A 23,880-nucleotide genomic window follows, 5' to 3' on the forward strand; every position below is an offset into this window, starting at 1 on the left:
GCCCCTGTGGTCTCCCTGGGGCCAGCAGGCTTTCTGAGATTTGTGAAGCGCTTTGAACAGATGACAAACAGCGCATCTGTCAGCAACAGTGATTTCATTTGTAGACTGACAACAGCCAGTGCCAGCGGAAATGTGTCTACACATAATTGGCATCAGCTGGCAGCTTTCAGGAACGGCTGAAAAATGAGCGCTTTGACTCCAGCTTTCGTAAAAGATGGAAATAGTGATTGTCAGAAATAATACAACAAACCCTGACAGGAGAACTGTCTTCATGATCTTGACAAGACATGATTCAGCCTTCAAATCAGTATTTTCCTTGATTTATTACAAGGCTAAAGCTGTCCTGCTGACCACACGCCCCACTGAGTCAATTTATGTCAGCTTTTCCTTTAATTTGTCACCCTTATGCTGTAGTCAGGGGTAGAGTCCCTTCATTGAGGAGAGTAACGTCAACTGAGGCACCATTTTGGTTCCAACTGCGCTGAACTACTGAATGAACCGTTTTGTTTTAAACATTTTTTAAATCATTTAACCACATACAGCAACACATCCAGGTAAAGGTGCTATCAAAATAAATACAAAAAAAGTTAAGCTACCAAATTTACATACATTTAAAACTTATGTATTATTTAATTAAAGCCTGATTCATGCTTCTGCAGCTCTGTAACTCTGTGTCATCTCCAAATCAAAGGTAAGCCGTACAATTTCATCTTTTACCGACTTTGTGCTGTAGAGTTGTGGACATTTCTGATCTGGAGAGCTCAAGCACAAACCACGTCCAATCATTGTCTTACATCACTGGTTGGAGTCCAGGTCACTCTTGGTGACCAGCACTACCACTCTGAACACTTGGACCTTTAGTGTCAGCATAACCCTACACCTGTGTCCAATGAGTGCCGTAATCTCAGCCCAGAAATCATTCAACCTCAAAGGCCAAGCTCCTAGAGACATGAAGGTCCCCGGTAAGGTAAGTCAGTTTCAAGACATTCAACACATACAGACACATTGATGGTGGCTGAGTCCAGGAAGTTGTTGAAAGTCTTGATCTTAGTCTTGATCCAGGATATTTTCCAGCCTCAACACTGTTTCATCATGTAGCTTCTAGAAAGCTCCAACCAGGACACCCACTGAATCCACAAAGATCACAGCATCATCTGTAGGTTAGTGAACATTTCCAAAAACCTCCCACGTCACTGAACTCCACGACCTTACGCCAACACCTGATCCATTCAAGCAATGAACACAGCTGAGGCCCGAACATACCCCTGATGGACCCCAGAGTTTTTTCTAAAGTCAGAATGCACAGCACAGTAACAATGTCCCAGCAAGTCACAATGTCACAATTTCTCCCAAATTTCGAGCAGGTTTGTCCTGTTGCAAAAGCTTTAGTGTTGTGTTGAAAGAGCATGAACATGCTAACTATATGACACCTCAGGCTCACCTTGAAGATCTGAGCTTTTCCTGAAGTCATCAAGGCACTGAAGGCTCCCTGGGTTCTTGACTGCCAACTTGTTATTAATGTACCAAAACAGGAGGGTCATAAGGATGATGAAGATTCCAATAGCTGACAGGAAACCAAGAACTTCTGGAGAGACTGAGAGAGAAGTTTAAATTAACATTGCCACCAGTCAGAGCTTGGACCAACAATAGATACTGACAAAATAAATAAATAAAATATGTAACATTGATCCATTGTCATCATAGTGACATTGTCAGTGATTCATTGTTGCACAAACGTATTGATTTGAAAATATGAATTCAACGTAAAATCCAGTCAGTCTCAGATTTACTGCATTTTCACATTTTGTTGATTATGGGCTCAATATGAAAAATCCATATTAATATTCCTTCCAAAAGAGCCCAGAAAGGGGTGTGTGGCACATTTTGGGATTGGATGCCGATACTCTTCCCAATTCTGAAAGTTTGCATCTCTAGTTACCTCAGCAGCCAAGTGCATGTTGACCTCAACTGAAAATTTGTGGTATTGGACTTATGTTTGCATCTGAACCCTTCATTTCTCACTTCAGGCAGGGGACGTGGCAAAGAACAGCTGCTTTAAACAGCTGCATGAAACAGCCATGTTTGTGTTGTTGCTGCCATCTGTCAGTGCCTTGTTTTTGTTTGTTTTTTAACGCAAACTGTTTTTAATTTTGATGTAAAGACAGCAATTATGACCTCAATGCTCAAATTTAAGTTTAATTTAAATTTAAGTGAAGCATGTACTTGGATATTTCACATGTGACATTTGGAGCAGGGGTGTGGGGGGGGGGGGTAGAGACATAAATCAGATGAACTTCAATAACAGACACATGTGCACTGAAACTACTGAGCCAGGCTAAAAAAAGAAGAGGTGAGTTGTCACCATAGAGATGCAACTTTTTGGTTGCTATAGCAACATGCTCAGGCGCAGCATCACTCCAGACACGATGATCCCTCTGATCTCATGAAATATAACGCTGAGTAACACAGAGCAGCAAAAAATGAGTTATTATTAACTAATCAGCCAGGATTACCTAAACCAGACTGAATCTTGACGATAAATCCAGTCAGACCTTGACCAGTGAAAATCTGTAGTTCACATATAACCTTATAACCCCTGCAAGGAAGTGCGATTACACCACAGGAGCAAATGCAACCACAGCGCCATTAGTCTTATATTTTATTTAAAGCCGTCGAGTGGATTGACCTTGTGACATTTTCAGGTTGGAACCATGAAGTACTTTAGCTCCAATTTGCTGTAATTCAATGGGTGTGACTGGCTGGAGCCCAGAGCAGCATTCTGTCACGTGTGCCACATGTGGGAGCAGCAGGCATGATCCTGTGGGAATATCTGCTCACAGAGTACAAGCATTTTTATGTTGACTGAATTATTCACAGCACAGATGGACAGGGATCTGCTGCGTGTAGTGTCTATACTGGCTCAAACGTAGAGAAGACTTTAAAAAACTGATAGACTCTTTCTTTCATGATCCAAACAGGAACTAGATTTTTGGAACTGATACCAGTGCTGTAATATCGTACAAATGCACCATCTGTTGCTTCTGTCACATTAAAGACTAAAATGGAAGCTTCTTGATGCTAAATTTTCTAAAATGATGCTGTTCAAACTCACAGTGAAAACAAACCTCAACAACATGACATAAATTTCATGCATTAAATCTGCATCATTCATTATGGCCCCTTCACACATAGCACGAATGAGAAGGAATCACAGCAAACGAGCCTGAATGAGCGAGCCCCGAAAACATCAAGCCGACGTTAGGAGGGACACACGGTCGGGCAGGCATGAATAGGGATGGGTATCAATATCGATACCATTATCGATCCGATTCCTTATCGATTCCCTTATCGATACCTCTTGTGAATTTTTTGTGTACTAAAAATAGGCTTTACAGGTTTTCTATGTCAGCGGATCAAAGAGCTTTTTCTTATTGTACACCCGCTCTGTGGAACGGTCTTCCTGCGACCGTGAGGCAGTTGGAGTCCGTGGACATTTCTAAGTCAAGACTTAAAGCCTATTTTTATTCTCTTTCTTATGGATAGTTTTTATTTTTTATCTGTTTTATTCTTTTACTTCTGTTTTTAATTAGTATGTACTTGAATTTTTATTTATTTATTTAAATTTTTTTATGTTGAACTGTTCTATGCGAGGTGCCTTGAGATGGCTTTTGTTGTGATTTGGCGCTTTTAAGCCGATTAAATTGAAATTGAACAACATTTTATTAAGTAAGTAAGTAAGTAAATAAATATGAAATTGGTCACTGGATCCTTAAACTTTGGACATAATAAACTCTACCTGGTGCATCCTTGATCTCTGGACATAAATAGAAATAAACAAAATCTGTAGTTATTGTCAAAAGCATTTCCTTTCAGACATTATTGGCATGAATGTCTTTCCATACATCTGAGCTCAGCTCTTGCAGCCGGATGTGCTGCACGTCAGGATGTAATTTATAAAGAACGCAGCACGTCTCATTTTGGGAGGGGAAAAAAAAAGTTTTAGTCAATTGTAGTTTATTGTCTGTATTACAACGTTTAAGCGGTGTCATTTTATTTAAAGTGGCAATTCGTTTTGAAGTTATTAATTCCGACCGGACTCTGTCTCGGCAGAGAGCCACACAGTGTTTGGAGCTGTGCCAACGGAACGGAAGACGATTCTCGTTTCTTGACTGCAACAAGACAAGAGTCCCAGTTAGTGACTTTAATCCACACAAAAGTGACTCATGATATTTCAAAGGCTTTGAGAGGGGTTAAGAAGCAGACTTGCCATTTCTGAAGAGCAGCGAATCAAAGAACCAACGAGCTAGTGGATCGAAGCATTGTTTCATTGGTTCATGCTTCAAAGTGGTGTCGCACTGCAGAAACGGTTGATTACAGAGCCGCTGCAGGGTCTGTAATCAACATAGAGGAGTGATCATTGGCTGCTCTGAAGGACCAATAAGGGAATCATTAAGCAAAAAGGCTATTGATGTCGGTGGATCGAATCATTTCTTAACGATACACGAAAAGAACCGGTTCTCGATACCCAACCCTAGGCATGAATGATCCCGCGCAATGGTTTTGTGCACACACATGAGCGTGTGTGCACAAAACCGTCGCAGCAGGAACATAGTGCGAGCAGCTGGAATGTGTGGAACCACATCGCACCGCTGTTGTAGAGGAAAAAATAAAGATTACATGCCACTTGCATGATTCGAATCTGCAATTTACAAAAGCTCTGATTAACAGACGGAAACCATCGCTGTCTTATAACAGGAGCGTAAAATGCCTGAAATCAACAAGGAGATAAACGTATTAAAAAATTAGACAATGCAGATGAAGAGGAAGTTTTCGTCATCTTTACTTATGGCGAAAAGAGTGCCGTAATAACTGACAAAACGGTATATGTTACGGTGTATTTTTGGCGATACGTGATACTTTTTGGTGATTGTTGGACTGTTCTGCAACAGACTGGCATCCTGTCCTGGGTGCACCCCACCTCGCGCTCTATGACTGCTGGGATAGGCTGCAGCCCCCCGCGACCCTTGATCGGACTAAGCAGCTGAAGATGAGTGTGTGTGTTCTGCACTGTTGGCTTGCAGTTCTGTGGCGCACCGCTCACAGGACACGTGTGTCCTGTCAGACAGATGTGACATTCAGATCGCCTGCTGCGTAACAACATGATCTGATGGTCCGTTTCACTTGGGACAGCCTGCCTATGCACGTCATGTGTTTGCTCACTGCAGCCATCACAAAAGCAATATGTTTTTATGTATTTCCACGTGAGGACAGCAAGCAGACACACATGTATCACAGTAGACAGTTGTGAAGACAGCCACACCTCCTGTCTGTTCAGCACAAAGACCAATGTGTCACCCTCTGTTTCTGTGTTATGTGATTTTTTTTTGTTGTTGTTGTTTTTAGTTATTTTGTTATGTAAATGTGTAGGTACCCTTAATTTACTGGATGATAAGCCACTTCACATGGTTTGAACACTGCGGCTTTGACAATGATGCGGTCAATTTATGGATTTTTACAGGCTTTCTCAGAAGTCGAAATACGTCAGTTGGATCTGTCAACTGATTTCCTGAAAGCTGTGGTCCTCATGTGGTGTAAATTCACACAAAGTGTAAATATGAGGTCTTACCTGTTCGTTTTAGCGGATTAATCATTCTTTAATTCCTTGTAGTGGCTGAAGAAAAGTCCCTATCCAGCACTTTGCCACAGAGTTCCGCCGTCAGATCAGTTAGCGGAGCGGAGCCTTCTCCCCCCAACCTTCCATACCGGTTCTCTGTCTTGGCGCAACAAGTCAAAAAAGTCACAGCACCTCATTAACGTCTAATTTACCACAGACTCCATCCATTCCTGGCTGCACGCGATGAAATCTTAAGAAAAAGTTAAAATTACTCAGTTCTCCGTGTGGAGCCGTGCGCGCTGGATGACGTGCACGTCAATATTTATGTGTAACACTTCAGGGAAAAAAGATCTTTCTGTGTAAATATCTCATGTTACAACGTGGAGACCAGCGGCTTATAGACAAGTGCAGCCTATTTATGTACAATTTCTTTTTTCTTTTTTTTGTGATCAAATTTTTATTGAAAAATACACATATACCCCACTTTCTTTTCCGCATAATGAGTGCAAACAGGAACCGTCATTTCTACATTTGCAGGGAAATAACAATATTAGAACCCCTATACCCCCCCACCCCCTCCCTAAGGTGACTCCCCATGAACTCTCCCAGAATCTCTTCCCCCAATAAAAGTATAACAGAAAGATCAAGGTCGGCCATGCTGCACCCTTTCTTTAAATTGTGTGCTGCCTCCCAGGCCTGCACTAGTTTGGCTCCATGCATACAGGTGACGGACCACTCCATCAGGGCAATTTCCAGAAACGTATTGGTCCACTGCTGCCAAGTCAGTGAATGTGGCGGTTTCAACCTGAGCATCAGCATCTTCTTCGCTGCTGTGAGACCAGCTCATAGAATGCGCCTCTGCTGCAGGGACACATTTAAAGAAGAATCATCACTGAGCAGAAGTAAAGTCGGGGAGACTGGAATCCGGATCTTAAGAATGTCACTTGAGAGATATGTCCTTCCAGAGTCTAACCACGCCAGGGCACTGCCAGTAAACACGCAAGAATGACCCCTGGGCATCGAGTGGGCAAAGATCGCAATATGGAGATGTCGTAATTTTCATAGAATAACGCCTCCTAGGGGTGAGCTACATCCTGATAGTATATTAATTGATGGTTGGGGTATATGGATGTACCATTGAGATTCTTCCACACTGTGTCCCAGCAAATCTCTATTATTTACCACATCTATAGCTCTATTCCAGATACCCTCTACTGGTAAAGATTTATGGGATCCCAAAATTAACTTGTAAAGTTTAGGAACCATCCCCCGTGTCGGCCCTAATGAAGCAAGTAATTTGCGTAGAGGGTGTGTGGGACGAGCTGCTCCCCACGCGACACCATGTGTCTTTCCTCACTGTTCTCCTTCTTGAATGGTCACTCAGTTTTTGAGAACTGTCTACTCCACACAGATTTGCCATAGAGTGCCATATTTGTATTTCTTCATAACTGATGTAAATAAAGTTCAAGACATATTCAGTGACTTGGAAATGTCCATGCATCCATCCCCTGACTTGTCTGAAGAAAACTGGCAATTAAACTGATTATTTACAGGTATTATACCAAAGGGGCTGATTACTTATGCAACCCATCATCTTGGCTTTTATATTTTTAATTAATTTATATCAAGCTGTAGAGATTTGTTTTCAGTTCGAGTCTAAGGAAGATAATTTTAGAAAATTTTATATTGAGAAGCCTGATTTACTTTTTGTATCTGAAATGCCATAAACAAATTAAAATGCGTGAAATACCAAGGGGCCAAATACTTTTGCAAGCCACTGTATATTAGCATACACCAGATCTTGCAGTGTGTGAGGAAGTACAAGATTCTCCTCAATAGGTCTCCAAGAAACAGAGGAACTAGGATTGAACCATGTAGACAGAGGGCAAAACACATAAGACCAGAAGTAGATTTTGAAATCTGGAAGAGCTAGCTCCCCTCGTGTCTTGTCTTGCTGGAGAGTTGCAAGTTTTACGCGCGGTCTCTTTCCTTTCCATATAAATTTAGAAACTAGTGATTGGAGTTTATCCCAATATCCCAAAGGGGGAGCAAGAGGGATCATAGAAGAGTAGAAATTAACACGAGGAAGTACATCCATTTTAATTATTGCTATTTGGGCTTGAAGTGAATTTAGAAGATTCGTCCAATGCTCAAAATCCTTCTCTATTTGATTGTATATTGGAAACTTTCAACTGCAATTGATGATGTAGAGGGAAAAAAAAAACTCCAAGATATTTAAAACATTTAACTAGAGAGGGTAAAGGAACTTGAAGTGCAGCTAAATTTGAATGCATCAGCGCTGACTTTGTCCAGTTAATTTTGTATCCAGACAGAGAGCTGAATGTATCAAAAGAAGAAAGCAGATGTGGTACTGAGGAACCAGGACTGCCTACATAAAGAAGGATGTCTGTTGTGGTTTGCCTGTCTGTGTTTCCAGGTGAAGTTGAGGTGAAGCGGCCACGGGTGTGTCAGTTATGGATTACTCTGCTCCTACCTGTCATGTTACTCATGGGCCCCGCCCCATCTGTCAAGTCAGCGCATGGAGTGACAGAGCGACGTCTCACAGCTGACTTTCATTCTGCTGAGTGGAGCCTTGCAGCTTAATCTGATGGCAGCTCATCGTTCTGCATTTAACCTTGGTGCTTCGTCCGGTTCGGGGCCAGATTCTTTCCTCACCTTCCTCACCATCTCCTGAAGAACCTTCGTGTTCCTCCTGTTCGGAACCGGGTTGCCACAGGTGCCAGCTGTGCCATACCATCGCTCTCAGCCGGTAACCTTTATCTCCTGTTTTGTTTGGTGTTCCGTCGCCACTACTGAAGCTCTGAGTTTTTTTTCCTACTGTGAACCTCCAAGCTCTTCATTTTTCCAGACTGGAGTCTCCGCACTCCATACGTACTGTCGAACTCCTCCGCTGTGGGCTTCCATGACCAGGCAGAATATAATTCCTAGTATATCTTCACAGCCGCTTCCAGGCGCAGAATGTATTTCCTCGTGTTTTTTTCCCACTGCCGCTTCCAGGTGCAGTTTATGACTCATCGTGTTTTTTCCTCCCGTGGTATTCCAGGCTTAGAGAGCACTAGAGTGGAGCTTCCAGGTCTCTGGACTAAATTAATTGTGTTTTCTCAGTTAAGCATTCAGACTTAATGTAGTCTTTATTTCCTCCATGAGTTTTTCAGTCTAAACTGTTTATCTATTTCTTTGAGCATTTGGATAATAATGTTTAAGTTATCAATAAGTATTCTTTTACTGTGTAAGTTCTAGCTCGACATCTAACTTCTGTGTTTAATGTGGATCATTCAGGTTAATTCCAAGGTCACGTTCCATCTGCAGTAAGTGTTTAAACTTAGATGCTTCTGCTGAATTCCTCCTGTGTTCTTTCACCCGCTGTGTCTCACATTAATCAGCTGCAAATTAGCAGCTTTTGATCTATTCCGCATCGCTAAGTGATCAGCAGATATTCTATAATCACGGTTAACCCCATCAGTGCCGGTTCTGGAACAGTGAGCACTGAGAAGTACTTTTTCCTACTGACTGAACTGTTTAACCATTTGGTGCCTTCTGTGAGCAGATCCACTTACCAAACACCTCAACAGCTAAGGTCCTGAGACAAATGAAATTGGTTATCGGAGTGCAGTACAGAAAGCCTAAACACAGAGACTTGATCCTGAACTGAACTTTGGTTTTGAACTATATTCTCATCATTTGAACTTTGACTTTGAACTGAACTTTGGATTTGAACTCTGTCATCTTTTGGAACTCTGTCCCTGAGCTGCAGCTGAAGGAACTATTCAAGTTAATGTTGAGTTTCATGTCTCATGGTGCACTTGCACATATTCATCAGCCTTCTCATCTCCCTTGTAGTTCATCCAGCCCCAGTAGCTCCACAGGCTCACCTGGTCCCTGTCCAGTCAGTCCCGGGTCCCAGTCCTGTCCGCCCTTGTTTGGTCCTGTTGTCCTTCTGGTCCCAGTCTTGTTATTCCCTGGTTCGAGTCCCGGTCTCTGGTTGGTCCCAGTCCAGTCAGTTCCTGGTCCCGGTCCAGTTGCCCCATCTGTCCTGTCTACGGTGCAGTCTCCCCTGTTTGGTTAAATAAACTTTTGGTTTCCTCCAGTCTTTGTCTTACTGCTCCTGCACTCGGCTCCAACACGCAACCCGGCCCTCAACCGTAACAATGTCATCAGCATACAGGGATATACCATGTTCACTGTTACAAAAATCAATGGAATGTATTGAAGGATGTTGTCTTATTTTCTGCGCTAATGGCTCAAGGGAAAGAGCAAAGTGTAAAGGTGAAAGAGGGCAACCGTGGCTGGTACCGCTTAATATTGGAAACTGGGCAGAGCAGATGTGGCCAATGCAGACCATTGTGGAGGGATTTGCGTACAAAACCTTAATCATAGCAACAAATTGCATACCTAGCCCAAATTTGTCCAAAGTAGTCTAGAGATATTCCCATTCCAACTGGTCAAATGCTTTTTCTGCATCAAGCGACAAAACAGAGAAAGTGCGATCAATACTACTAGCTGCATGAATAATGTGTAACAGGCGATGCACATTATCAGATGCTAGGCGAGCTCTAATAAAACCAGTTTGGTCAATGTGTATACGTTTTGTAAGATATGCCTCCAACTGGGGTTGCAAGTACTTTTGCATATAGCTTAACATCCCCGTTTAGGAGAGAGAGGTCTATAATTACCACACTTACATCTTTATTAGGTTTGGAGAGGACTGTAATTATGGCTGTATTAATGTATAAATCATTGGTTGTCTGGATCAGCAATTTCTGTTAAATATATCATATAGCAGACAAAGTGATATTTGAGAAGAGAAATTGTTTATAGGATTTACAGAAAATGTGCAATCATTTTTTAAACAAAATCAAGCAGGTGCATAAATTTGGGTACCCCAACAGAAAAAAATAACTTAAAAAAATCAATATTTAGATCCTTCTTTTGCAGAAATAACAGTCTCTAAATGCTTCCTATAGCTTCCAATGAGAGTCTGGTTTCTGGTTGAAGGTATTTTGGACCATTTTTCTTTACAAAACATCTCAGATTTGTTGGTTTCCGAGCATGGACAGCCCGTTTAAAATCACACCACAGATTTTCAATAATATTCAGGTCTGGGGACTGAGATGGCCATTCCAGAACATTGTACTTGTTCCTCTGCATTAATGCCTTAGTAGATTTTGAGCAGTGTTTAGAGTCATGTCTTGTTGAAAGATCCAGCCCCAGCGCAACTTCAACTTTGTCACTGATTAATGAACACTGTTCTCAAGAATCTACTGATACTGATTGGAATCCATGTGACCCTCAACTTTAACAAGATTCCCAGTACCTGCACTGGCCACACAGCCCCACAGCATGATGGAACCACCTCCAAATTTTACTGGAGACAGCAAGTGTTTTTCTTGGAATGCTATGTTCTTTTTCAGCCATGCATACCGCCCATTGTTATGTCCAAATAACTAAATTTTAGTTTCATCAGTCCACAGCACCTTATTCCAAAATGAAGCTGGCTTGTCCAAATGTGCTTTAGCATACCTCAAGAGACTCTGTTTGTGGCATGTATGCAAAAAAGGCTTCCTCTGCATTACAGCATCATACAGCATCTCTTTGTGCAAAGTGCGCTGTATAGTTGAACGATGCAGAGAGACACTATTTGCAGCAAGATCATGTTGTAGGTCTTTGGAGCAGGTCTGTGGGTTGACTATGAATGTTCTCACCATCCTTTGCTTCAGCTTATCTGAGATTTTTCTTGGCCTTCCACTTCAGTCCTTAACTAGTACTGTGCCTGTGGTCTTCCATTTCCTCACTATGTTCCTCACAGTGGAAACTGACAGCTGAAATCTCTGAGATAGCTTTTTGTTTCCTTCCCCTAAATCAAGACAACCAATGTTTGTTTTCAGGTCATTTGAGAGTTGTTTAGAGGCTCCCATGTAGCCACTCATTAGAAGAGATGCAAAGAGGAGAAACATTTGCAGCTCAAACTGTGCGACAAAACCGCAGGGTTTAAAAGTTCAGAGCGCATGATTCATGGTCTCACACTGTACGGCCCGATGCTCTGATGCGATCTGACTGTTCACATTGTACGTTCAAAAATCACACGTCGGGGTCGCGTTTCTTTTAAAAAAAAAATTATTTCATGCCTATCAGCGTGCACAGTGAGTGAAATCAGGTGGGGAGACTGAACGTATATGCGCACGCGCACACACAGCAGACAGCAACATGATTCATGAGAGGACGGTAAAAAAAAGAAGACAAACATTCATAACAGGTGTTGGTACTTACACTGTTGTATAAATAAACTATATTTCATACGGAGTGTTACAGCTGCAAAAGGTCTAGCAACTTATTCCCTCATCTGTCGTAAATCCTGTTGTGTGTGTGTGTGTGTGTATATATACGTTCAGTCTTCCCCCACCTGATTCCACTCACTGTGCGCGCTGATAGGCATGAACTTTAATATTATATTAGGTTATTGCGAGGGAACGCAATTAAAATAAACACAAGACTTTACATGAGATCACTGTTTCCTCTCTCCGGTGTTTGCACATGCACAGTGCGCAACGTAATCAGCACATAGACGCTTGTAGTGCTGCTTCAACAGCACGGACCCCTCACAAGTCACGACAGCCGACCAAAATAACGCACAGGTTTGATTTTCATCCGACCATATGATTCCCATCGGGAGGTGGTCATGAGATGTTAAATGCAGCTCGTTACTCCATGTAGACTGCACGACGCAGGACGCATGATTAAGCTGAAACTTGGCACGATCCAAAAAATTCTCGCACGAGTGAAAAATCGGCTGAAAAAGGGCCAAAAATCGCACAGTGTAAGCCTAGGTGGTGCACTGGTGAGTTAACAATACCGTTCTTGTTTTAACTAACTAACTTTTTCTTTCTATTATAAGCCACACAATTTTCACAGTCAGTCAGCACATAAATGCTGGATTTAAATGCCACAGCAGAACTCTTATTATCTCTGTGCACTGGCTGAAAAATGTTTCCAGCACGCCCATGCTTGTGTCTCTAGTTGGGTAAGAGTATTCTCTTGTTAATCTACTTTTATTGAGGTAAGATGAAAAGTAGATTCAGGAGTCTCTAATACAACCCTTTATAGCACTCCATAAAGATCTAGAATCATCTACTGAGCCTGCATTAATATCTATAAAGGTTTTTAATGTTTCTTTGAGAAAAATACAAAAACCTAATTTTTAAGGAGTGAAACACTGAATGGCCAATGTGGAGCTGTAGTAGTGTAAACTGTGCTGCAACAATACTATGATCTGATAAAGAACAAGGCTTGATAACAACATCATGTATTTCAGAAAAGGAAGCAGTTGAGGTTAATATAATCTACTCTAGAACACTCTGGTGCCTTTCTGAATAAAAGGTGTATTGTTTTGATAGTGCAGTAAAGGTCTGTTAAACTGAATGCTAACAGAAAATTCTAAAAGTCTTTTGATGCTTGTAGCTGTGAGACCGTGAAGCGCTGAACAGATTTATCCAATGTCACGTTTACAACACAATTCATGTCTGCCCCAAGAATGAGTGAGAATTCCTGAAGTTGTAGTAAAACGTCTGTCAAGATGGAAAAAAACTCTGGTTCATACTGGGATGGAGCATAAACTGAAATAAAAGCAAATTTGCATCCAGATATAGTAGACTTAATATAAATCCTATCATCCTCACTACCAAATTGTCCAAGAATTGTTATTGAGAGGCTATGTCTCAGCACCACTAGTGACCCCCTAATTTTGGTATTCAGTGATGCCGAGGCGGCCACATAGTAGTGTTTGTTTGAAATGGACATCAATGTCCTTAAGTGAGACTCCTGTAAAAAGTAACATCAACATGTCTGCGTAAAATCCAAGTACGCTTAATTTGACACCATTCAGCCACATTTACATTCCAACTAATTACATGCATACTATTCATAATAACTAATAAAGGCTAGTGTTGTGATACAGACAAACTGCAGAACAGAGAATCAGGCTGTTTGCCTGTTCTTTTGAACTAGTGTTTGCTCCCCCCAGCACGCCAGATGTGTTGTGGAGGGGGAGCGGGGGAACGCAAACACCTGTGATACACACGCAAGAGCCAATACCCGGCATGACACATGTGTGGCACTTAGACAAATTTCACATCCAGCTCGAAAGTGGTCATCTGCTCACTATTTTCGTGCTGACAGTGCGAACGGACACACATTTTCTAAGCGTCCTGCGAGCGTTGTTGGATGTTTGTGTGCCACCTGGAATTTGGCAGACACCTGACGCGAGAGGGATTGAATGGCTCTCACAGGCACTCTATCTTCGGCCACTGGTGTGCACAAATTGGTTGTAATGACAGGTGTACAAGGCGTTAGAGGCAGCACCTATTTTTCAAGAATGGCATGCAATTCCTCTTGTGCGCGAGTTGACTTCAATCATGTTATGTGTGAAGGGGCCTTTAAGAAAGAACAACAGTCTTGCACTGTGTGCAAGAAGAACTAGTGGAGGCAAGCCACCAAGACACCATCACAAGCCTGAAGGCGTTATCGCCTTCTCTGAATCTGAGGTGCAATGATTAATCAAAAGCTGATAGGCAACTAAATTAATCGCCAGCTACTTTCAAAATGATTAATCATTTGTGGGCATTTATTGAAAAACAAAAAGTCCAATTCTCAGATTGCCGCTTCGAAAATGTGATTCTAATCCAATTACATTTTTCCGCAAATCTGATTATTTAATCATGTGAGATTTCAGGCCCTAAAATATCACGTAAACTGTGGCAAAATATTAAAATGCTTTGCATTTAATGTGTACTCCATGCTATGTGTGCACGCGTTGCTACGCAGATGTCAATAATGGTACTGTCAGCTGAGAGCCATTAACAGACGAAGAAGAGAAGAGTGAAAGAAACTGGCAGAGCAATGACACTGAAATGGATTAATTTAAGCTTCTATACAAAATGTAATGGAAAGCTGTGCCATCATCTCAACATCCTAAGGTAATCAAGCAAAAGTCATGAAATTTCTTTAAAAGGAGAAACTCAACACAGCAAGGCCTGATATATCTCCAGGTGTCAAAGGGAGACCCTCCCAGACACAGGATGGCTCCCACCCTTTCCAGGATTAAGACCCCCCAAAGTGCATTCCTAATGGAGCTGCGAATTACCTTATCAAGATCCCAAACCAGATGTGCTAGTTCCTCTCTCATAAAAAGAAACAGACCCCAGAAAGACATATCTGCCCCAAAAGTCCTAAAATATGTCTTACAACCAGATTCAAGAAAATAAACATCTCACTGAGAACTGCCAACTTGTTGATCACAGTCCAGTTTCTATTGAAATCAACCTAGTATTGACCTCGTTCACATTTTGTGGGGAAATCCAAATCCAGTCCATGGAACAAGAGTGACCCCTGTTGGACGAATTGGGGAAGGGCATGGGACCAACTCGTGCAGATTTAAAGTGTAACCACGTTTAAAAAAAAAATTGCATTGTATTGTTGTAACAGAAAAAGAAAAGAAAACAACAACATGTAACTATTTAGCCTCACGCATGAAAGTGATTAGATCTGGTATTTTATGCTCTGCTCATTGTGGAAAGTTTATCTCGGTGTGTTTCATATATACGAGGTCTATTAGAAAAGAAACTGACAGTTTTGTAAAAAAAAAAAAAAAAAAAAAAAAAAAACTACATGGATTGAATCACGTGCGATTACCCAGACATGCTTGAACCCTCGTGCGCATGCGTGAGTTTTTTCACGCATGTCGGTGACGTCATTCGCCTGTGGGCAGGCTTTGAGTGAGCACTGGTCCAGCCCTCTCGGCTGAAATCCTTTGTCTGAGACGCTGCTGGAGACGGCGCGCGTTGCTTTATCAAATTTTTTCAGGGCCTGTGAGGGATTATCCGAGTGGACACTATTCGAGAAATTCTGCTGGTTTTCGGTGAAAAGTTTAATGGCTGATGAGAGGTTGTGGAGTTTCTTTCGCTTTAAGGACAGCTCACAAAGCGTCGGCACGGTGCGGTCGGAGGTGGCGTCCGTCTGGCTGTTTCGAGCTGAAAACTTCCTAATTTAAGGCTCTGTTCACCCAGGACGTCATTAGAGAACAGAGAAGTTTCAGAGAAGTCGGATGAGAGAGTTTATGCGGACATTCCACTGTTAAAGGAGATTTTGTAATGAAAGAACGTGTGGGCAAATTCACCGAGTCGGTTCCGTGACGACGACGCAAATCCGTCTGCGCCGCGACAGGAAAAACACCTCCGTGTGAAACCATTTGTAAAATTCAGGCGGCTTTTGATGGCTTTCAACAAGTGAGTATCTGAGAAATTGTTTAACAGCTGGGCATGTTCCAACTTGTCCGTTAAGGTTTCCAACGAGGTGTTTTTCCTTTCGCGAACCCCCGCGGTTGGGTCCGGCCCAACATGCGAATCTGCCCGCACGTTCTTTCATTACAAAATCTCCTTTAACAGTGAATGTCCGCATAAACTCCTCATGCCGACTTCTGAAACTTCTGTTCTCTGACGACGACCTGGGTGAACAGAGCCGGAATGTGGAAGTTTTCAGCTTGAAACAGCGAGACGACGCCGCCTCGGAGCGCAGATCGCCATCAGGCGACGTGGGCCACCCTTAAAGCGACACTCAGACTAAAATCTCTCATCAGCCATTAAAATTTTTACTGAATGGTGTCCCTCAGTTGTGCCTTACATTTTTGAAAAAGTTTTTATCAAACAAAGCAGCAGTCTCTGAGCCATTCCTAATCAATGAAAAAAATCAACGAGAGGGTGGGCCACTCGCGCCCACAGGCGAATGACGTAACCGACAGGCGTGAAAAACTCTGCATGCCCACGAGGGTTCAAGTATGTCTGATGTAATCACACGTGATTCAAATCCATATGGTTTTTGAAAAAAATAAGGTCGGATACTTTCTAACAGACCTCGTAATTGTGTTGTGTGCATTTCCATGGAAAACCATTTACAAGAGTTATCCTACAGGACTTGTTTGGTTTCAAAGTGGAAATTCAGGAGCAGACACTGATTTTATATATATATAATATATATCTATATATATATATAAACCAGACAAAGAAACTCAGGAAAAACTACAGTGCCCAGAATTCTTGGGGGTGGAGCTTTTAACCCTTTTAAAAAGCCTGCGCCCCGGGAACTGGCTCTCTTACGCCGTTCTCTTTGCAATTCGCTTTTCTTTTTCTTGAGTCTTAGACGCTGTCTAGCCGTCATCAAGATTTACGACTGTTTGAAACTATGTGTTGCTTAAAACTTATTTCTTTTTGTGCGCACCAACAAGAAATTACTTTTCCTTTTTTCGACAAATAACTTTGCTCAACTTTTGTAAAGTTAAACACGCAGGCGCATTTAATTCCTTTTTTTTGATTTCAAATTAAAACCTTTTTCTTCTTCAACTCCAAATTCCTCTCATGAGCATTCTCAAAGTCAGCTAGTTTTGTATTGAGTTTGATTTGACCTGCTTCCAAAGACCACGACGAAAGATGAATTTTGATTTTTGTCCCGATAGAGAATAAACACGCTCAAACCTTTAATCTGACGGCCCAGACTACGGAGTGCTGCAGACATAAAATACCCACCTCAGCTGAGACGTCAACGCGATTTGAACCAACTGTTGCAAGTTACAGCATAACAACGGAAAGCGTTCCTGGTTACCAACAAAACCGGGCGGGTTTGACAGGCAGAGTCTCTTTGTCAAGGTCCCTGAAGCAGCTGTGTGACAGACGGAGCATCGACTGAAAAGGAGATGATTCCAGCACCTGACCAACGGAGACCGATCTGCACAGCGCCTCCAAAGTAAGACCGGGCTAAGGTGTCAGATAAAAAGAGAGTCGCTTTATTTAACTCTATCCAACAAAATCAATCTTCTCTCATGTTAATAAATACCAAAGTAAATTTCCTGCTGAATAGGACAAATTTAAATCCTAAACTCCCGCTAGGAAACCAAATTATCTGAATGTCATAATCATTGCTCATTGAATTTCATCATCATTAAATTGCTTACTGTGATATGTCCGTTACTTAACTCCTGCCTGAATTAAATAAATATCTTAAACGTGTGAATTGTCTGTGATTTTGTATGGTTTTACAGAGGTTGTTGGATCTGACCCACAGAGCTTACTCCTGAAGTTTGAGACTGATTTTAATATTTCCTATCGACTGACCCTAAAATCTGTGATATTATAACCTTATTATAATATCACGCAGTGATGGGTGGTGCCCTTTTTGAGGTAAATTATCCATAAGTGACAATTTCAAATATCCTAAAACAAATATTATATTCTTCCTGGTTCTGCTACAAAAGTACTGATGTGGATTCTGCTCTCAGATTTTCCAGTTTGGCATGATTCTGTTGCTACGGTAAGCTTTGATGAGCCGACCACACTCTTTCTAAGTAACATTTTTACCAAACTATTTATTATGTAGATTAAGATGTAGCCTTCAGTGGTGGACACAGATCCTATCAGGCTGGACAGATGGAAATGTCTGGACAGTGGACACAATTGCAGGACTCTCTCTCTGGTTAGTAAAACATTTACTGAAGTATCAGTGGGGTCCGGTACACAGCACAGAGTCAAAATGAGCAAACAGATCCAAACATCAGGCAAGGCGTGATCGGTACAAATAGGCAGGTGGTCAAAACAACGTGGTAGCAGGACTTGGAAACACAGAACACAGAGCTGGAAGTGAAGGCACAAGGCACAACGATCTGATGGGGACAAGTGCAACCAGTGAGCTTAATAACACCCAGGTGATAAGCTGCAGATTAGAAACAGGTGCATGGAAAGTTCCAGAACAAGGTGTGGCCCTGACAGAGTGTGATGCCCACCACGAAACGACTGACTAGACAGAAACAGACAGACCCAAGCAGAAAAACGCAGCAAGAGACACACAGACGAACCTAAACAAAACGAGAACATATATACATACACACTATATATATATCTAATATATATAATATATAATATATATATATTATATATATATAGATATATATATATATATATATAATATAGATTACACACACGAGTTCAAGGGCAGATCTTTTCACAATGCTGAGTTTTAATAAGTTAACTTCAAAAGCAACTTACTACATTTCTGAGCATTCAAAAAATTTTTGGATTGGAATCCTTTGTTGGTTTTTGAAAACAGGAATACTTATCAGGTACGTACATATGGCCATGTGCATTCATGCATACATCAACTAAAAGTGCTTGTTTTGTGGGGGTTTTTTCCATCCTTGTTTGTGCTTGATCACTGCTTCCATTTCTCACATCTTTTGTTGCGATCTGCCTGCATGGAAACGGTTGCCATGATGAATGTCATAATGCTTCAACTATCAGAGAAACACAAAAACTCCCACGCGCTCCACGGGCAGTGCACAAGCTCTCTCACCAGCATGCCCGTACCGATGCCCCTCATGTTCACATCGTGCTGAGAAGTACAACTGGATTGTCCAAATGCAAAACCTTCCCAAGCCTTTCGGTGGCTCACGACACCATCTTTGTAAAGCCCTGCATTGATCCGCTTTAAAAGTAATTTCTCTCCAATGTTAATGCTGAGAGAGCGGCACTCTGAGCTCGACCCAAATGTGGGGGAAGGATTACTGTAACAAATGTGATCATTTTAAACTTGTTTCAACTTCAATTCAATTATAATGCACCAATTGTGACAGCGTCGCCTCAAGGTGCCTCACACAAACAGTTCAAGAACATTAATAAAATTAAAAGCTCAAAGTACAATTAAAGTTCAAAAGAACAACAAAGTAAAACAAAACAAAAAAAAATACCAACACATTCTAACCATAGGACTGAGTAAAGAGGCCTGTCGTCGTTACGTAACAGTCTCCACAGAAATCTAATACTTGAGGCCAGGAGACCATTCCACAACACGGGCATGTATAAAAGGCTCTGCCCGCAGACTTTTTTCGCCCTTGGAACACAGAGTAGTCCGGCATCCGATGATGCAACCGGCCGGGTAGGGAATTAAATCAGCCAGAGATGGTGCCAGCCCATGAACAATTTTAGAGCCAATAGCAGAACCGAAATCTGTGAGCTCACAGAGACAGGAAGCCAATGAAGAGATACCAGAATAGAGTGTAATATGGTCAAACTTTCTGCTTTATGCAAAAGTCTGTCAGCAGTATTCTGACCAGCTGAAGACCTTTAACGCTGGACTGCGGTAACCTGAAAGTAAAACATTACAGTAATCCAATCTGGAAGAAACAAACACATGGATCAAGGTCACAGCATCACCATAGACAGGATGGGACAATTCTTCACAATATATGCAGGTGGAAAGAAAGCAGTCCTCGTAATATTTCTGATGTGGAGGCCAAAGACAACATAGGATCAAAAACACCCCAAGGTTCCTCACCTTATCCATAATGTATGACACACAACCCAGATCAAGCGCTAGCTGGTCAAATTGATGCTGATATTTGCTGGACCATGACCATCATTTCAGTCTTATCAGAGTTTAAAAGTAGGAAGTTACTAGACATCCAGCCTGTCACTGATGCAAGGCAATCCTTTAGTGTTTTTATAGAAATAAGATTACCAGCAGTTGTCGTATGTATAACCGAGTATCATCATCATAGCAATGAAAGGTAATCCCAAAAACGCCTCTAACTGCAGAGTTTACATAAAACTATTAGGTACACCAGAAGAAGCTAAGGTACTATGCATCAAAGAAGAACATCAACTGAACAAATACAATTGAAAAATGAAATATAATAAAAAATCTAGATAGTTTTACCTTCAATTCAAAATGACAAATTAAACATTAACAATTCCCTGCCCATAGAGGACAATGAAAGTACAAAACCAAGAATGCAATTTAAAACTTTTGAATGTAGTGAATCTAAAATGCAACATGTTATAGATGAAGTTGACCCGGATATAAACTTTTATAATGACATAAAGATGACTGCATGTATTATCAAGACCAGCAAATACCAACTCAGAATAAACCTAATGAGATGTTGTCAATTGTCCACTTCAATAGTTGCAGCCTTCATGCAAATTTTGAAAAGATAAAGATTACTTGAACCACCGACACCCCCAAGTCACACTAAATGCCAGAATGCTCGTAGCACGGGCCGAGGCGGAGGATTAGCAGCAATCTTCCATTCCAGCTTATTAATTAATCAAAAACCCAGAGCTTTAATTCATTTGAAAGCTTGACTCTTAGTCTTGTCCATCCAAATTGGAAGTCCCAAAAACCAGTTTTATTTTGTTTTCTATCCTCCTGGTCATTACTGTGAGTTTCTCTGTGAATTTTCAGACTTTTGTCTGACTTAGTGCTTAGCTCAGATAATATAGTGGGCAATTTTAACATCCACACAGATCCTGAGAATGACAGCCTCAACACTGCATTTAATCTATATTAGACTCAATTGGCTTTGCTCAAATGTAAATGAGTCCACCCACCACTTTAATCATATCTTAGATCTTGTTCTGACTTATGGTATGGAAATTGAAGACTTAACAGTATTCCCTGAAACTCCCTTCTGTCTGATCATTTCTTACATTTACATTTACTCTGATGGACTACCCAGCAGTGGGGAATAGTTTCATTACACTAGAAGTCTTTCAGAAAGCGCTGTAACTAGGTTTAAGGATATGATTCCTTCTTTAGTTCTCTAATGCCATATCCAACACAGTGCAGAGTAGCTACCTAAACTCTGTAAGTGAGATAGAGTATCTCGTCAATAGTTTTACATCCTCATTGAAGACAACTTTGGATGCTGTAGCTCCTCTGAAAAAGAGAGCTTTAAATCAGAAGTGCCTGACTCCATGGTATAACTCAAACTCGTAGCTTAAAGCAGATAACCCTTAAGTTGGAGAGGAAATGGCGTCTCACTAATTGAAGATCTTCACTTAGCCTGGAAAAAGAGTCTGTTGCTCTATAAAAAAGCCCTCTGTAAAGCTAGGACATCTCTACTACTCATCACTAATTGAAGAAAATAAAACAACCCCAGGTTTCTTTTCAGCACTGTAGCCACTGACAAAGAGTCAGAGCTCTATTGAGCCGATTATTCCTTTAACTTTAACTAGTAATGACTTCATGACTTTCTTTGCTAATAAAATTTTAACTATTAGAGAAAAAATTACTCATAACCATCCCAAAGACGTATCGTTATCTTTGGCTGCTTTCAGTGATGCCGGTATTTGGTTAGACTCTTTCTCTCAGATTGTTCTGTCTGAGTTATTTTCATTAGTCTTCATCCAAACCATCAACATGTCTATTAGACCCCATTCCTACCAGGCTGCTCAAAGCCCTACCATTAATTAATGCTTCGATCTTAAATGATCAATCTATCTTTATTAGTTGGCTATGTACCACGGCTTTTAAGGTGGCAGTAATTAAACCATTACTTAAAAAGCCATCACTTGACCCAGCTATCTTAGCTAATTATAGGCCAATCTCCAACCTTCCTCTCAAAAAGTCTTGAAAGGGTAGTTGTAAAACAGCTAACTGATCATCGCAGAGGAATGGTCTATTTGAAGAGTTTCAGTCAGGTTTTAGAATTCATCATAGTACAGAAACAGCATTAGTGAAGGTTACAAATGATCTTATGGCCTCAGACAGTGGACTCATCTCTGTGCTTGTTCTGTTAGACCTCAGTGCTACTTTTGATACTGTTGACCATAAAATTTTATTACAGAGATTAGAGCATGCCATAGGTATTAAAGGCACTGTGCTGCAGTGGTTTGAATCATATTTATCTAACAGATTACAATTTGTTCATGTAAATGGGGAATCTTCTTCACAGACTAAGGTTAATTATGGAGTTCCACAAGGTTCTGTGCTAGGACCAATTTTATTCACTTTATACATGCTTCCCTTAGGCAGTATTATTAGACGGCATTGCTTAAATTTTCATTGTTACCAGATGATACCCAGCTTTATCTATCCATGAAGCCAGAGGAACACCACCAATTAGCTAAACTGCAGGATTGTCTTACAGACAGACATGGATGACCTCTAATTTCCTGCTTTTAAACTCAGATAAACTGAAGTTATTGTACTTGGCCCCCAAATCTTAGAAACATGGTGTCTAACCAGATCCTTACTCTGGATGGCATTACCCTGACCTCTAGTAATACTGTGAGAAATCTTGGAGTCATTTTTGATCAGAATGTCATTCAAAGCGCATATTAAACAAATATGTAGGACTGCTTTTTTGCATTTACGCAATATCTCTAAAATTAGAAAGGTCTTGTCTCAGAGTGATGCTGAAAAACTAATTCATGCATTATTTCCTCTAGGCTGGACTATTGTAATTCATTTTATCAGGTTGTCCTAAAAGTTCCCTGAAAAGCCTTTAGCTGCAGCATTTTGAATTAACTGGAGTACTAACGGGACTAGAAGGACAGAGCATATCTCCCCTATTGGCCTCTCTTCATTGGCTTCCTGTTAATTCTAGAATAGAATTTAAAATTCTTCTTCTTACTTATAAGGTTTTGAATAATCAGGTCCCATCTTATCTTAGGGACCTCATAGTACCATATCACCCCAATAGAGCGCTTCGCTCTCAGACGCACTTGTAGTTCCTAGGGTTTGTAAGAGTAGAATGGGAGGCAGAGCCTTCAGCTTCAGGCTCCTCTCCTGTGGAACCAGCTCCCAATTCGAATCAGGGAGACAGACACCCTCTCTACTTTTAAGATTAGGCTTAAAACTTTCCTTTTTGCTAAAGCTTATAGTTAGGGCTGGATCGGGTGACCCTGAACCATCCCTTAGTTATGCTGCTAGACTTAGACTGCTGGGGGTTCCCATGATGCACTGAGTGTTTCTTCCTTTTTGCTCTGTATGCACCACTCTGCATTTAATCATTAGTGATGATCTCTGCTCCCCTCCCAGCATGTCTTTTCCTGGTTCTCTCCCTCAGCCCCAACCAGTCCCAGCAGAAGCTGCCCCCCTGAGCCTGGTTCTGCTGGAGGTTTCTTCCTGTTAAAAGGGAGTTTTTCCTTCCCACTGTCGCCAAGTGCTTGCTCACAGGGGGTCGTTTTGACCGTTGGGATTTTACGTAATTATTGTATGGCCTTGCCTTACAATATAAAGTGCCTTGGGGCAACTGTTTGTTGTGATTTGGCGCTATATATAAAATAAAAAAATAAACCAATTGGGTACTTTGTTTAATGCATTAGCAATTTCAGAAACTTGGATAAAAATGATGAAACAAACAACTTTATGTTAGAAGATTATGAGATGTTTGCACAGAGCAGAAACAAAAAAAATGGAGGTGGTGT

At 41.2% G+C, this 23,880-nt stretch overlaps 1 protein-coding gene across 1 annotated transcript in view; it reads right to left on the reverse strand.

The window, feature by feature from the left end:
* Positions 1 to 23,880, reverse strand: part of syt14a (synaptotagmin XIVa) — a 107,350-nt gene that overhangs the window by 75,276 nt on the left and 8,194 nt on the right. Inside the window, exon 2 of the mRNA XM_034159651.1 lies at positions 1,442 to 1,594. Coding sequence (XP_034015542.1) covers positions 1,442 to 1,541 — 100 coding nt within the window. The 5' untranslated portion in view covers positions 1,542 to 1,594. The remainder of the gene's footprint in view (positions 1 to 1,441; positions 1,595 to 23,880) is intronic.

This window comes from Thalassophryne amazonica, chromosome 19 (genome assembly GCF_902500255.1).
Source record: "Thalassophryne amazonica chromosome 19, fThaAma1.1, whole genome shotgun sequence".
Classification (NCBI taxonomy): Eukaryota; Metazoa; Chordata; class Actinopteri; order Batrachoidiformes; family Batrachoididae; genus Thalassophryne; species Thalassophryne amazonica.